This window comes from Thunnus albacares, chromosome 21 (assembly GCF_914725855.1).
Source record: "Thunnus albacares chromosome 21, fThuAlb1.1, whole genome shotgun sequence".
Taxonomy (NCBI): Eukaryota; Metazoa; Chordata; class Actinopteri; order Scombriformes; family Scombridae; genus Thunnus; species Thunnus albacares.
The window spans coordinates 5,192,656-5,209,546 of NC_058126.1; the positions used below are offsets into that span (position 1 = coordinate 5,192,656).

The following is a 16,891-nucleotide window of genomic DNA, read 5'->3' on the forward strand; positions in this document are numbered from 1 at the left end:
TTACCACCTTCAAAAATAACCACTGAGGTTCTCTGAACTGGTCAGAAGACAGCAGAAAGAAACTGCATTTGCAGTGGACATCTCCCAGATATAAATATAACCCTGTACTTGAGAAAAGTAGACTGAATAAAGACCACAAATGCTCTGATAACCTTCTCAGAAATAGATTTTAAAAAGACTCAATGATTTATGTGATTTTGATGAAATGTACTGTGGATAACTGGGATTTTCTAAATGGGCTATTTTCAAAGAATTCAACTGTATGGGCACAGTATCAAAATGTCTCCATGTTATTCTATTACTGTTCATTTAAAATGGATTCGGAAGACCTTGCAAGAAAATAGTCTTGTCATAAATTGAGACAAATACAAATAACGTGAAAACAAAGAAGCTAAAACATGGGCTGCTGAGTATTTACAGAATACCAGGGGCCGGAGCATTGTTATAAGCTGATCCACAGTGTCCAGCACACACTGAAAGACTTATTCAAGAAATGAAAAACAAGCAAAGACAGTAACAAAAGCAGGTTTTGAATTTTAGCTAAAGGTGATTGGATATTTTCTAATTCGTTGGCTTGAGTATAATCTAATGTGGGCTCTGAGAGTAATAAGCAATTACCGCGTGTTTATCCCCACAACTCAGAGAGAACTAATCTGCACTCAACAGCCAGGCCTGAAAATAATGAAATTAATTACGAGCATTAAGGCTATGCAACTGCCAGAGAAAGGTAGAAATGTAATTATCCACATCTCTGTGTTTCCTTTCGCTCTCTGTCTCATTGTGTGCATCTGTCTACCTATTATGCTCCTTTTCTTTCTTGGACTTGAATTCTTACTTGATGGGCAACATCACACACTGGTGCACAGAAAAAAGAACAAGAATGTTAGTTACATATTGTAACACCAGATTCTATGAGGCATAGGCGTAGCCTTCAAAGAGCCGTCGCTGTTGGGTTTATCTCCGCACACATGCACAGTCGTGAAGATTTTCTTTCACACCGCTGGCCACTGTACAGTTGCCTCTCTCAGGTCCTCATCTATGGTATATAACACCATCAAGATCTCAGATCTGCTGCCAAAAGTAAGCATTTTCTTCAGCTAATGCCGGTTGGGTCTTATGATACGTAACTAATGTTCTACTTTGTATAGCACTGGCTCTTAGAGTTGTCACTGTTGGGTTTAGGGTGGAGCTGATGTAGTCAATGCCCCGCTGTGACATGAAGGTCTACAGCAGTTCACAACCCCATAAATGTGAGGTGCAATAAGGCAGGGAGGTATGGGCTGTGTCATGGTCATTTACCATGTCAGGCCCTGTGTGGAAAAACAGAGTGAAAATTACACTCCCTTCACACAACTCACCTAGTGCTGCAAGAGAGTGGGACATTAATTACACACCATAATGGTCCTCATGCTGCTCACTAATCCATGATGGGATTAAAAGAACACCTCTTTGCACGTGTGTAATAGTGCCAGATCTGACAACATGTCATCAGCTGTCTAGCATGCTTAAAACTGAGTGAGTCCAGGAGGACTCAAATACATCACACAGATAGAAACGGGTGAAGGGGCATGGAGAGGCCAAACGTGCTGTTGCGTAGATGTCTGCCACCACTATCCCCCTGAGGGCTGTGGATGAAGATAAGGCTCTCGTGGAGGGAGCACGAACACCCTGCAGAGGCTCTGCTCCCACTGCAATGTAGGCTTGTGTGATAGCATCACACAGCCAATGAGACAGCTGCTGCTTTGACAGGGACATAGCTTGTGGGTGTCCTCTGTAGTGGACTAACAGTTGTTGCTTCTGTCTGATGTTAGCTGTGCGCAAAACATTATGAGAGAGCGCGCACCGGACAGAGTCAGTGAGACACCTCCTCTGTTTCACTGTTGTGAGACGGGGGGCCTCCAGGGAGATAACCCTCAACCTGAGAGAGATGTTCATGCTCTTAGATGTAAAAGTAGCTTTAAAGTAGCTCCCATCTTCCCTGATAGTAAGACAAGATGGCAAACTGATAACATGCATAAGTCACTCACTCTTTTAGCTGAAGACAGGGCTAAGAGGAGCGCTGTTTTTAAAGACAGCATCTTGAGAGAGATTTTGGCTATTGGCTCGAACAGGTTTCTCTGGAGCAGGCAGCACAAGGGGTAAATCCCACTGAGGTGCCAAAGAGCGCATGACAGGTCTCTGTCACCTGACTCCTTTGAGGAAACACTTAACCAAAGGATGTGCAAAAACAGATCTCTGTCTGAAGTCTTCATGACAGGATGAGATGGCTGCAGCATAGAACTTAATCATAGATGGAGCCAGTTCCTTATTTACCAACGTCTGGAGATAGGTCTTCGGAGGGGCAGAGGGTATGACATGGGGTCTGAGCCTCTCTCCATACAGCAGCACTGAAAAGAGGACTATCTACCTGCATAATAGGCTGTAGTAGAAGGAGCTCTCGCCCCCTGGACTGCACGTACCACTGCAGGGGGGCAGGCCTGACCTTTCCAGCCCCCAGCCATTGGCCTATCACCAGGAGATGGAGGATCGCACTGTCCAGCTGTGATAGTGTGTCTCTGTGCCATTTGAGCTGCCACAGTTTCCCCGCCAGCAGCTGCACCATGGTTGAGAACCACAATGTGCTTGTGCGTTCTGGGACCACCAAAATGACCGCTAGAATCAGGGCAACCGCAGTAAACAAAGGGGAGCTGTGGGTCATGGCTGGTGAGAGAAAGCATCCACTCCCAGTGGCGTTGTGTGTTTGTGGAGAACCAAGGTGTCATCGTGAGGCGAACAGATCCACCTCCACTTTCCTAAATCTGTCCCACAACATATGAATGAGGGTGGGACTCAACTTCCAAGCAAGACATCAAGTCTGCTGCATGGTTCTGTACTGTACAGGGTGTACAGGATGTACACCACTCTGATAGGGGGGCAGGTGTTTTTGAGCAGGAGGCTCCTGGCTATTTCCAGCAGCCGAGCTAAGCGTAAGCCGCCCTGTACGCTGCTACTGTCATGTTGTCTGTTCTCATCAAAACATGTCTGCTTGTCAGCAGCAAAGTGTTTTAACACTTTCAGGACCATGGACAGCTCCACACAGTCTATGTGGAGAGATGGAGGCTTCTTACACCTCTCTCCAGCAACTTGAGATTGGCACATCCCTCCCTAGCTGGAGAGAGATGCGTCCATGTACACTGATATGTGTGACGTAGCTCTCCCGAGGGGAAACCCCCATGACAGAATATGAGGGGTTTTCCAGTACACCAGGTCTGACTCCAGTGAGGGAGAAATAGTCAGCATGTGTCTTTTGTGCCGTATTGGGTTGAGACACAGGCAGCTGAACCATCTCTGAATAATTTTCCTTATGTGGAGGAATCCCAAGGGGACAATAACTTGACTTGCAGACGTCATGACCAGCAGATGCATTACAGATGGGGGCGCGACGCATGACAGCAAAGAGTTTACTGCTTCCAGCCTGGCTGGGGACAACTTTGCTCTCATGGTGGAGGAATCCATGTGCACACCCAAGTAAATTATTGACTGGGTGAGAAGCAGAGAGCCCTTCTGCCAATTTATGGCAAAACCCTGTGTTGACAGGTACACTAGCACCATTTCCACACTCTTGGAGAAGGTGTGTGGAGCCAGAGAATAAACGAAGGGTAACCAGTTGTACTAGTACTGCACTCCATGGAAGGAAAAGCACAGGAATTTTCTGTAACTTGGAATGATTGGCATGTGAAAATAAGCATCTCTCAGATCGATGGATGGGAACCAATCACAGCTGTTACCTTCACCTGAGATGACATGACTGTTTCTACCACCCCGGTAAATGGGGGTGAAGGACGGGCGAACTGAAGCGTGTAGCCTTCTTTGATTAGCCTTGACATCCATGACTTCATGGATAGCAGGCTTTGCCACGCTGAGCAGTGCTCTGAACATAGTTACCAACCAGTGCAATGTCCTCTCCACAGCTGTGTGAAGCGTGTGCTCATTTACCACAGGGCAGAATGAAAAGGGCTGGCTCTAGCCGTGGTGCTGAAAACGCATGACAGAGTCAGCTTTCAGCTCCGCAAACCTTCAGTTTGAAACAGGCCATAATAGGAAATCCCAACTAACTTGCCCCGATGGGTGGGAGGTGGGTGATAATTGTTTATGGTCAGCAATGCACATTTGAAGTGGGGATTCGTACCTGCTCATGAAAATGTGAGGAAGTGACCAGACTGCACCTGCCGCACTGTGTGTGTGGCAGCGAGCCTCTGTGTGTGTGGGGACCGTGTCTCTGTTGGAAACAACCGAAAAATGCTCGGCAGGGGTAAAAGCGGGCTCACTGAGAAGTAACTGCTCTTTAGAGGAAAGTGGTTGGCTGTTGTGTTTCCTTTGCTCAGCTGGATTGAGACACGTGTTCCCAGCATCCTGTCATTGCCACTGATGCCGGTGTTTGTGAGGCAGTTTGGCCAGCGGGTTAGACCAAGAGGACGGTGACTGCAGGCTCTTGCTGTAATGTTTGTTGGGCTGGAGGAGGATATCATGGTGGCACTGAAGCAGGTGCATGTTGAGGCGCGTAGGCAGCAGCAGTGGCGGCTGCAGGGTGCTTCTTCTTGGAGTGAGCATCTCTGCGTTTTTGATGCTGTGGCTGAAGTGCAGCTTTGCTCCAGAAGTTGAGTTTCCTTACTCTTTCCACTTCCTTAGTTGCTTTGTGCAGATGAGCCGTGGCGCTCTGGATGAGTGGTCCAAACAACCTTCTCGGGGATATGGGACCATCCAGCAGCTCCCGTCTGATTTGAGGGGGAAGCTGAGATCTGGAGCCAGATGTTAGGCTGCATCATTGTCTGCCACGCCATTATCCTGGACAAAGCCACAGTCGAAGCCGTGGTGAGAGTCAGGACAGCTGTCATAACCTTCCTGATGTCAGTAGCTAGCTCTGGAGAAAGAGCCCTGGACTTAGTGGCCAAGGCAGAGACAGTGGAAGACAGCGAGATAGTGTTTTGTGCTGTTTGTGGACTCCGGACACCGGATGTCTGGCTGATGGCTCCTGGTCGTAGATGTCCCCACCAAAGAGGCAACAAGCTGTTCTGCTGCCTTTTTAATGATGCCTGGCAAGTCCTGAAAAAGTGCTGTAGCAGTGGGCATATGGCTAGCAGATTGACGCGGAGAAGGAGAGCTGCTGCTGCGGGGCCGCTAGCCGTGGTGGGGATGGAGAGAGCCGCAAATGCCCCCAACATCAAGCTCCAGGGCTCCCGATGGTAAGGAAGGAGAGCCAGGAAGAGAACCTGAAATGGAAGGAGACAAGTCATCTGAAAAAAGGTCCATCTCTGCCTCCGGTGAAAGATCCTCATGGTCATATCAGTCCTGCTGCCATCACTGCCTCCCTCAACATGGAGCACCGTGAAAGTATCTGCTTGTCGCTGCAGCTCCTGCGTAGGCAAGCAAGCACAGAGCTGGCAGGCGGCCTGTGGGGTAAGTGCTAGCCCAGCATGCAAAGCACTGATGCAAGCCTCACAGTAGGGTGAGGATCCAACAGGAGGATGGAGCTGGACCGGCAGCTGGTGCACGGGTTAACACACTTCTTCATCTTCTTTTGTCCTTCACTCATTGACTGCTTGATGCTGAAGAAAAAAATAGGAGCAGAGCTCAGGTCTTGACGGTTTTGAATACCGTAGATGAGGACTTGAGAGAGTCAACTGTACTGTATTTCTGGAAAATATCCATTTCATACTTTCAACTGCTTCTTAAACACATTTTAGGTGATTTTAGTGTGCTGACCTCCCCAAAGTCCATTCATTAGTCAAAGCAAGTCAGTTTTATTTATATAGTGCCAAATCACAACACACAAGTTATCTCAGGGTACTTTTCACATAGAGCAGGTCTGGACTGTACTCTTTAATTTACAGAGACCCAACATTCCACCATGAGGAAGCACTTGGCAACAACGGCAAGGAAAAACTCCCCTTCAATGGCAGGAAACCTTGTGCAGAACCGGGCTCTTGGTGAGCAGCCATAATAGTAGCAGCAGTGGGTGTCAAGCTGGACCATGTTTTTGTTTTTTGGCAAATCATCGTTTAAAGAAAACAAGATTATAACCCTCAATTCAAAACAAATGACTTTCATACGTGCTATGCTATGTTGCACTGTGATGCAGTAATGTGTCATCAGGTGGAGAGTAAAGCCGTTGAAAATCAGTTCACATATCATTTTAGCTGCACAAACACATGTTGGCAGACTCTTCTGGTCCACGAGAATCTATGTCAAGCAAGGTTAGAATGATATATGAGTTTGATGATATTAAGTTTTAATCATTTGTGACATAAAATCAATCTGTATGGGCTGCAATTAAATTCTTATTTTCTTTACACATTTTCTTTTTCATCTAATTACTTAGTGGTGTTTTGTTTTTTTAATGAATTCTTATTTCAAAGCAATATATTCCAGAATTTTGCTGCTATTGAACCGGCAGAGTCATGAGCTTTAAATCACAAATATGTCGCTGAAAATAACAGTTTTAGTGTCTCTTGATGGTCTAGATGCTACTTCAGGAGCTTTTCTGTCTTGAGAAAATATTCATTCAGAAAGTATATGTGATTATTTTTTTCTTGAAGGACCAGTGTGTAAGATTTGGTGGAAGATTGCAACCAAATGAATACCCCTCTCCTCACCCTCCCCTTCCAAGCATGTAGGAGAACCTACTCGTGTAAAACGTCTCTAGAGTCAGTGTTTGGTTTGTCCATCCTGGGCTACTGTAGAAACATGACAGTGCAACATGGTGGCCTCCGTGGAAGAGGACCCACTCCCTATGTAGATATAAAGGACTCACTCTAAGGTAACGAAAACACAACGATTGTTATTTTCAGGTGATTATACACTTAATTAAAACATACTTATGAATATTATATTCCATTTCTGCCACGTCTGTTCCACTAGATGCCACTAAATTCTACACACTGGTCCTTCAAAGCTGCATTTTTCCAGCCACTAGGGGAAAAAAAAATCCAAAACCTGCCTGACTTGCAACCCTGATGTACTATCGCATTTGGCTAACATGCTAGCAATAAGTTTCCTAATTACACAGATGGATGTAACTCCAATTTTCATGCACAACTTTAACTCTACTTTCGTCGCCACCGTTTTCCAAAAGAGATTTCTGACTTAAGCTGCTAAATACTTCACTGGTCGCTAACTTTGTCTGGCGTTTGGTGCTGGGCAGGTAGTGTACACTGGGTTTATCAGAGCTTTTTCATTTTTTATTTGACTGGAAACTTTATGAAAATCAAAAACCGTATAGCTTTATTGGGTCATAATTATCTGTGTGTTCTGCACTAAAACCAATCACTTTCATTCTTTCCATTTAAAGCTGTGGACTTTTATTTCAGCCACTAGGTGGCGGAAAAACTCCAGCAGAGGTTGACAGACTAACAGCCCTATTATCTATATATTATCTATTGCCTCATAAAGTTGCTTTGACTATTATGTTAGCAAAAAAATAGCCTTTAACGCATCCAGCAGACAGAGCAACATTGTCATCCCAATGTCATCATGTTAGCTCTGTTTTGGTTTGCAAGCAACCCCATTCACATTACATGTAGTCATGATTCATTGTTCATATAAAAAATATATTAATTACATTAATATTGATTGGCTGAGCTTTAAAAATACATCAGAAGATACTGATATAACACAGCTGCAACCAGCAGACACATTAGGCCTTTAAAAACCCCTATCAACCAAAATCTAATTGTAAATATGTGATCAGAGTCTTTAAATGGAAAAAAGCCTACATTTATGCCTTTTCTTAAATATTAGATTAGATTAGATTAGATCAAAGACTTATTTTAACTTGTTATAGCTTCTCTGTCTTTCTACAAACAGCAGCCATGATTTTATTTACCACGACGTTTCCACTGCGGTCAGGTAAGACCGGAGACGACGAGAAACCCTCTCCCGTGTTACCAACCAATCCCTGGGGCGCAGGGCTTGGTTGTCATGGGAGACAGGATGTAGCGGCCTTGTATTACAGAGACCAGCAATTGTGCTGAAACATTACTCTGCCTTCAACAGCTATTGTTCTCATTCCTCACACCTTGCTCTAGTGGGAGATGAGCGCCTCGGGGAAGTGGATTCTACTTTCACTGGTGCACCAGTTCTCAGGGATATATTGCCTCTACGACCTGCGATGAACATCCACTCTCCCACTCAGATTCACTCATACACTTTCACCTGCTCACTTACTCATTTGGGCTGGCGAAAAGGTGTTCACACACGCTCACAAATCACACACTTCCTCTCTGATCCTACCACATCTAGCCTTCAGACCATCCTGATCTTCACAGACACACAACAACTCATTCTCCCAGCCTGACAACAAAATCTGATCTTTTTTTCAGAAGCCCCCACCTTCCTCCTTTTCCACCCCGAGCCCGTGCCTCAGTCTCTCTTTTTTTTCGAGATGTTGGAGCGTGGCGCAGTGAAGTAATCGCGGCCTACTTGACCCTGGCAGATGAAGGCTGGGCTGGTTGGGGTGTTAATGGCCTCTCTGCCAGTGTGAGGGCAACGAGTAGCGCTAATGGCGTTACTTTGCATTGCGCTCACAGACGCACGAGTGCACACACAGACTCGTATGTACTCGCTCACTCAACAATCTTTTATCCGTCACACGCGCCTGTCATTTATCATTTTTCGAGGTCTTACAGTTAATGACTAAAGGTAGAAGTGTAAAAAGGGTCTCAACATGTGATGCATGAATAAGTATCCCTCTTCCTCTCTGCCTGCACAGGTAATGGTGAGTGTGTGAGCGAGTCAGTGTGTGTTTAATGACATGGGGTGTATTGTGAGCCATCTTGTGAAACAGCACTGACTCAGATACAAGCTTGTTATTGAGGACTAGGAAAAATAGAGAGAAAGGACAGGCTTCTTTGAAAGAAACTATGAATGCAGTTTCCCATTAACTTGCTTGTGTGAAGGAAAAAACCTCAGCTGCTTTTTTTTTTTTTTTTTTTGCTTTTCTCTCAGAGGACAGGAGGGAGGGAAAGGAGGGGGGAGAAAAGGAGTGAGAGAGAGAGTGAGTGGGTGATTGAATTAATTATGTTTTATCACCTTTTAGCTGATTGAAGTCTACCTTACTCCCTTTAGACAGCTTGTGTTTGTGTCTTCGCCTGCGCCAAATGGATCGGGCCTGTCACCCAATGCAGGCGCTGCCATCTCTGTTGTCAGAGACTTGGACTTTTTCAGATCTGAGTGCTGAGGATGTGTTGTCAGTATGGTGTCTCCGTTCCTTTTGTGTTGTTTGGGGTTTTTTTTTTTGTCTTCCTTCCTTTCTTTCTTTCTTTCTCAGTAGTTCATTTCCATCAAAAATGAGGCCTGTGCCTGTTGTTCATTACTCACACAATGGTTTTTTAGAGATTTCAGGAGCAATTTCAGGTTTTCTAAAGCCCCATGTGTCTGTCAGGAAAGGTGAGATGCATCTGCCGTTGTTTGCAAAATTAGGCTTCTGTCATATAACCAGAAACAGACTTTTAACTTACAGGGGAACAAAAAGTACTGCTGCTTAATATTCCTACAAAGTAAATTAAACAAACCTCAAAAGGGACAGATAGATAGATGGGATAGATGATGGATAATTTGACAAAATAATCTTAACAGTCCACTTTTTTTTTTAGCTGAAATGCTCAGAAAAAAGGTAGTAAGTGGACCTTGAGCACAGCTCAGAAAAAATCTTGTTAATAGGCCTTGAATAGAGATTATTTTGTGAAAAGACATAATAGTGATTTCTCAATCGCACTTGGAAATTGTGTTGTTTCATCTCATTTCAGTCACAAACAACAGAAGACACTTAAGGCTGCAGGTAAGAAACCATACAAATAAAAAAAAATCAATAAAGATAAAAGAGAACTACTAAGATGACAAAATAATAAAAAAAAAAAACTACACTTAGAAATGATATTGCACTGAGAATAACTCAAGAAGCGTGTTGACTCTCGCCTCACTTCAGTGCATTGTTCCATATTCATCAACATGACAAACAGCCATCAGCCTCTCTCTGCATGTGTTCTCTGCGGCACTGTGATAAACACATGTCGGGACGTGGAGACTTCTGCACGTCAATACAATCGATCGGCTGATGGATCACGCCTGGGGATGAATTACACACCGCTCACAATTGCCGACAATTAGCTAAACAGACAGGGGGATTGATCTATGAACAGCTAACCAAAGAGACAAGAGAGGATCCTCTGTCTTAGGGGAGTGAAGTAAAGGGAAAAAGTGATGTGCGGCTGTAAAGATTGAGAGCGGAAGATAGAAGAAAGTTAGAGTTACATAGATCTATTGGGTGCAGTGGAGGGTGATGGGGGGGGGGGGGGGGGGGGGGGGGGGGGGCAGGAAGCCACCCTCGTAGCTGACATGTTCTTAACTCAGGATGACACATCCCAGGTCCTAAACAATAGAATTCCTCTGTGTGTTAGTCAGTTGCACAGCATGCTAATGTTTGACATATAGGTTCCTGGAATATATTGTTTACAAAAGACTCTGGGGAGCTGGTTTATGCATGCTGCAGAATTCAAACATAGTACATTTCTCCCTTTGCATACAGCTCATATGATTTGCCTGCCCCATGTGTGTGACCTCGTACTTAAGCAAATAATAGCCTTTTTCAAATCACATGTGGTTATTATTGACATATTAATGTGTATAGAGCTTGTCCCTATTCCATACTACATAATGATGTGTTCAAATTGAAAAAAGTGAAAAGATGCAGCCAATATACAGACTAAATGATTTTTTTTGTTCATGATAGACACTTTTATTCCACACAACCCTGAAAATTAGAAAAATAATAAATGCAATGACGTCTACTTTCAGTTTTTTTCTACATCATGACAAAACCACATTTTTTCGAGTTGAGATGAAATGAAAAATCGTTTTAGATCGCATCCCTGGTCATATTCGGCATCTATTTAACAATATATGCACAAAAAATTAATTTCTTTGCATTTTTATATCAAAGTCCAAACATATTTTCTTCCTGTAAAACAAAATATTACATGTGCTTGGCTTGAACCAACCAATTTCAACCAATAATATCATGACCACCCATCAGTCAATCTTGAACTTTTAGTGGCACAGATTTAAGATTCATTATGACACGCCCACTTTTCAACCTTCAAATCAAATTCCTCCCAATGTTACGTCCCGTCTGTCTGTCCTGTTTCACTCGGAAAAAAACGTCACGATATGGAGGTTAGATACTCTGGAAATGCTGTTTCATCTGGACTTTTACCAAAGTTTTTTGCAGCCCGATCGTGACCACACATCAGACACATGACACAAACCTAATCCACAGAGCAATAACGTCTTCTTCAAAATGTATTAAAAACATTTATATAAATGTGACTTTTAGACATTGAGACACATAGGAGACCAGGGGAGCTATTCACAGCTGCAAATATGTAAATGGATGCTGGTGAAACAGACAAAAAAACTAAAAACAAAGTAAAATTGCAAAATTATTTAGCTTTCTCTCAGTTCCAGTGTCACAAATTGATGTCTGGCCACACATGACTTGTATCTTATTTGTGCAAAACTGAGAAGTACATTAATTTCTTGTATGCTAACATTGTATACTATGAAAATGAGCAGTAATATATAATGTATATAAATAGGGCACAAAGTAATAATAGTAATAGGACCTCTTTGCCTGAAAACTCGATTCCAAACTCATGTATTTTTGTATAACATTAAATATTTATGATATAGTGTATAATAGTGTAAAGTGCTTCATCAGGATTGTGTGGAAATGTCTCTGCCTGTCATCACATTTCAATTTAAATATTGCTAAATGTTGTTGTTAAGTGAAAGGAAGTAAATAACATCTGTCTTTTCCAGCTTGACCTCACTCATTTCAAACAGACAAAACATCACAGAAATAAATCTCTCATGTCCAACTTTAGCAGAAAACCGTTCATTCATGTATTTTTTTCTAAAGTGAGACGTCAACAGATGTCAAAACATGTCAACAGATGTAACCACAAAGCAGGACTCTTGTTATACTCAACCTTTCACACAGGACTTTTCATACAGAACACACAAGCTGTTAACCGCTGTGTAAAAGTCATCATCCCCCTGAGGATGTTCTTCACTGACATTATTTGGCGCTGCCCACCACTGCCCCATCAGCGTGGCACTCATAATCCCAGTAAAGCGGACCCTCCCAGGTATTATTATGACAATGACTTTTGCCAATAGAAGGGCAGGCAATCACAATAGATGTTTCCATCGCAGTAAAAATGATTTACAGCAGCTCTCATAGAAATGATGATCCAGAGAGGGCATGTTAGCCAAGGAGGGTAATGGTACCCCCTGTGCACAGCTCCTTGCCATCCACCGTGGAGCTTGGTGCAACACAGCCTTGACTGGCTCACAACCCCCCCCCCCTCACTCTGCTCCCCTTGGATGACTGAGTCTCTTGGCCTTCACAAAGTCTTTTTCTCTCCCTCAGATAAACGCTGCCATAAATAAAAGAGTACAAAGCCAATCACCTCTCTGTTTAAAGAGACGTGCCACCGCCCCACACAGGGGGATCGTTTGTTTGATCTAATCTCCCTAGTTTGGTCTGGGGTTGGGGGGTGGGGGGGGGTGCCTGTTGGTCTGCTGTTGGGCTGACTGATTGTTGGAGCCTGCTGCTGCTGTGTTTGCTGGGAGACAGAAAACCAGGCTGTGGGTGGTATTTGCCATTTGAGGATTTTCAGCACTGTAGACCAGATGGCCGTCAAACCTGTGTTGATCTTGGAGCACGAGCTTTGCCAAGACCGTTTCCCCCACAGTGGAATAAGAAGAGTCTAGATGTTAAACATGCTCCTTGCCCCTGAGCTCCTGGCTTCACTATACCAAGAGGGATTATGTTTGGATCTGGCCGGGCAGGGCGAGTTGGTATCGGCTGTAATAGAGCCCAAAGGGAATGAGGACTGGCACGGAGCAAGATTTGAAAAAAAAAAAAAAAATGACACAAGCAGAGCCCAAAGTGAGCTGCATACATTCTTCTTCCTATTTCTGCTCCCCGCGGGACTGTTCTCTCATGTCTACTCCTTTTTTTTTTTCATTACAGCAAATCCCTTCATAAAACTCAGTTAAAATCTTGGAGGGTCACAAGTTCAGTTGATTTAAAAAAAAAAAAATAAGTCGAGAGCTGCCATGCAACCTGTGTTTGTTTTACTCAAATATTCCTAAACCAAACACTAAGCGGTTAAGTTCAAACCGCTCTGGATAAGCTCAACAGCAGATAAGACAGAGACATTGGACAGAGTTCTACAAATATTTATTGGACACAAAGCTGCTCTGGAGGCGGAAATCTCATTGTTGGGAGTTTATATCAGTTTAGAAACTGCAAGGACAACGTTCTTTGAGAGCTACTCAAACAACAACTACTGGCTGAAGCCAATGTGGAAGTACAAAAGTGCTTAAAGTGCAATGTCACAGACAGCCGGTGGCATCGCACCAATTGACTCTTCTTCAAAAGGCGTCGATTTCTCTCCAGAAATACTGAGTTCAGTAGTTTTTTTTCAATGAGTCATTATGGTCTCAATCTCTAAATTCAGGCCCTGAAGTGTGCTTGTGGTCATTTTTGCTCTGTTAATGAGATTTGAAGACTTATAGCAGCTTTGATGTCTGCCATGTGGGCGTTGACCTGCCCTGTTAGCACAATTTAGCTAATTTGATGTCACACTGCGGTATATTCCTCTTTATATACAGTCCATGGAGCTACCTGACAATCTTTAAAGGCTTTACACACCCATGGCACACCTGCACAGGTGATATCACTCATTTCAGGACTGTAGGTAGGTTTCTATCCAAATAAAATTTTAACCAAATTTCCAGAAAGTCCAGAAGAGACTTGGTGCTTTGTGATATGGAACTGGTTGAAAATCAACCAAATAGTGATAAATAGCCTCATGTCAGCCAAAGATTAAATTTACTGGATATGGTGTTATATTGTCAATGTACCTCACTCGACCAATCATACGGCCGCCTTGAGTTGTCCTGCGATATTAACGGTTGCAAGTTGTAAACATGGGAATCTTTTCCATCTTTACCATCCATCTATGTGATGATAGTTTGGCTAAACTGCAGTCGTGTTTCACCAAAGCTCCACTATTTATTGGGCTTTGTCTTCCTCTTTTGTCATGCATGTTTTGATGTATTGTCGGATTGAGAGAGGCTTAAAGTTCTTCATTCATTCAGATCCAGTGAGTCACAGATGGACTAGTGCCCGCTTGTGGCCATTGGATCCTTTTGCCGACGGATTATATTTGATTTTCCTCAAACTTTGTATGAAAAATGGACCAGCAGAGCAACAAAAGTACAAGATTGGGGCAATGAATCAAATATAAAGCATTTATAAGCACTTTTGTCACAGCAAAAAGTCCTGGTTCATACTGATAATATTTAATGGTACTAATTCTATAAATATTATATATAAATGTCAGGTTTTTAGTGGCTAATGCAACCTGGACATGTTCAAGAAATTCAATTTTAACTTTCAGAAAACTGGTGAGTCCGTCAGTAACAGATTTCTGCAGCGCTGTTCTTCACTTGCAACTTATCACCCAATCAGGTGGTAGCTCAGCTCACCTTCTGCACCGACAGCAACTTCCTGCCAACCTCTGGTGTTGCAGCTCATCATGCAACAACTGCCCATTAACTTCGGCTCTCTAGAAACTCTGTAAAAAAGCTTCTCTCTGCTCCCATGAGCAGCTCTGCCTCTGAAAAAGGTTGTTAAACCAACAATCTGTAACTAAACACCTTAAAAAAAAATGAAACTGAATTACTATAATAGTACAATCTGCCTCTTCAGATCCTCCACTGCTGCCCAGCCATGATTACTTCACTCCTCATTTAGTCCTCTGTCTGCCCTCCCTTTCCACTCACCCATATAATAACGGCATTCACTTTGTTGAAAGCAACAGGACACCATCTCCTGTCCAGAGACTTAGCTGTGTTTCACTGAGCTCTGAATTAGACATGAGTACACTGTGTTACTCTCTGGTTGCGATCCTTCACCTCAACCCACATCCTATCATCCAGACTGCACCAAACACTTCTCATCGCTCATTATGTGTAATTCCACATGCCATCTGCTACTGGCGACAGGATCCATATACAGCTGTGGCTCTGGGATACCCATCTAATGTTGACCTGCACTTCTTCACGCCAGATCTTTCTGATCCCTTAGAGGCCTGTTGTGCCCCTCCAACGCTGGTTCTAATCTATCTGGTAATTCAAGGAGTTGAAACTTCCATCTCCTGCATTCTGTCATGTCTCATGTTAGCCTCTGTAAGCGAAGGAAAGAGAGGGTGGGAAGGTAGGGTTAGAGAATATTGGGTCTCAATCCCCTGTCAGCACGTCTGAAATAGAGTAAGGCTGGAGGAAGAGCAAATGAATAAAAGAAAGCCAGGAAACGAAATGCAGCGATCTCTTCTCTGATCCTGGTTCGTGGAGTTTTACAACCAGCGGACGTGACTTGTCTGTGATGTCGGTTAGAGGGAAGCAGAGCACACGGCTCAATTGGTGATGCTACTTGTATCATACTAGGAATAAAATGATCACAATGATAGTAATATATAAAAATACAAAATGAAATCAATACAGAGAAACTAAAATATGCAGAAATATAAATTTAAAAAAATCTGTAGTTATTTTCAAAATCTAAATAATAATAAATTGTAAAAAAATGTTTGTAAAATAATTGTAATTGATAATTGTAAAAAATTATTTCAATTACTTAAAAAATGCTGAAAAATAAAAAATAATATTACATATAAATAAAAACAATAAGTTTAAAAATAAGTAAAACACAAATCATTTGAGTTAAATAAAATATAAATAAATATAAATTATACATATGAACAGCCTCTGAGTTAACAACGCTACCAAACTTCCGTATAAAAATACACATTTTAAAATAGGCCTTGTTGATACGTGTAAGGCAAGGAAGCATGGAAGATAATTTAAAAATAAAGTAACGTTAGAGGTCAATGTTTAATTCAGCACATATTGTGTGGGTAAATGTGGACTTGTTTCAGTAAAAATGTAACTTAAATGATTAGTTAACAAGCGATCCATCACCAATCATCATTATGTGAAATTGTAATTTTTTTTCAGTGGAGTTTGGTGAACGTTACTCACTTCTCTGCTGAAACATCCCCGGTGGCTTCACTGTGGCCGTCACCCTCGGAGCCTCTCATGCCGTGCTTTTTGGTGAAGTGCTGCCCGGCAAAAGCTCTCCCTCTGGCCGGGGACCTCTCGGCCGCACAGCCAGTGCTGAAGCTGGGTTTAAAATAACTCTTTGAGTGCTAACGTTACCCGAAAACGGCCCCAATCACCAGTAACAACAGATTATCTGAAGTGAATCCAAGCGGCAATCTCCGGGGCTGAAAAATGAAGCCTATGCGGAAGTGCCAAAAACTGCAGTTCCTTGAATGACCACTTGAGGCTCCAAAAGCGAGTCATTCCCCATAAACCTCCATGTTAAAATGCCCAACATGTTTACAGCCTGGTACAAAAAACTAAAAAACTAGTTTCGCCTTTCATGACAACTGTACAGGGGGGTGAATTTTTTTATAACTCACTCGTTTAACTTCTATTAAGCTGCTAGGTGGCTTGTTTCAGCCATTGGGCCTGCCTCCTTGCCCAATTTTGATTGGCTAGGAGTGAGGCCGAGTCACGCGCTGCCAAGATGGCGCTCACTTTGAGCTTCAAAACCGCTCTTCAGAAACCAATGATGACGTCATGGTAACTACGTCCGTATTTTTATACAGTCTATGAGTGATTCCCAGTTGTCTCTGATGGAAGTTTGTTAAACTACCTGTTACCTGTTACCTTGCTCTAGTGTTCATATAGCGAGAGACGGGTCATGCTAATCACCCCG

At 43.1% G+C, this 16,891-nt stretch overlaps 1 protein-coding gene across 2 annotated transcripts in view; it reads right to left on the reverse strand.

The window, feature by feature from the left end:
* LOC122972640 (cadherin-20-like) overlaps nt 1–16,891 on the reverse strand; it is a 93,611-nt gene that overhangs the window by 52,119 nt on the left and 24,601 nt on the right. The window contains exon 1 of one of the 2 annotated variants that reach the window (XM_044339879.1): nt 16,150–16,453. The exons of the other annotated variant lie outside the window; for it this stretch is intronic. Coding sequence (XP_044195814.1) covers nt 16,150–16,208 — 59 coding nt within the window. The 5' untranslated portion in view covers nt 16,209–16,453. Of the gene's footprint in view, nt 1–16,149; nt 16,454–16,891 lie in introns of those variants that run through there. 2 annotated transcript variants of the gene reach the window in all.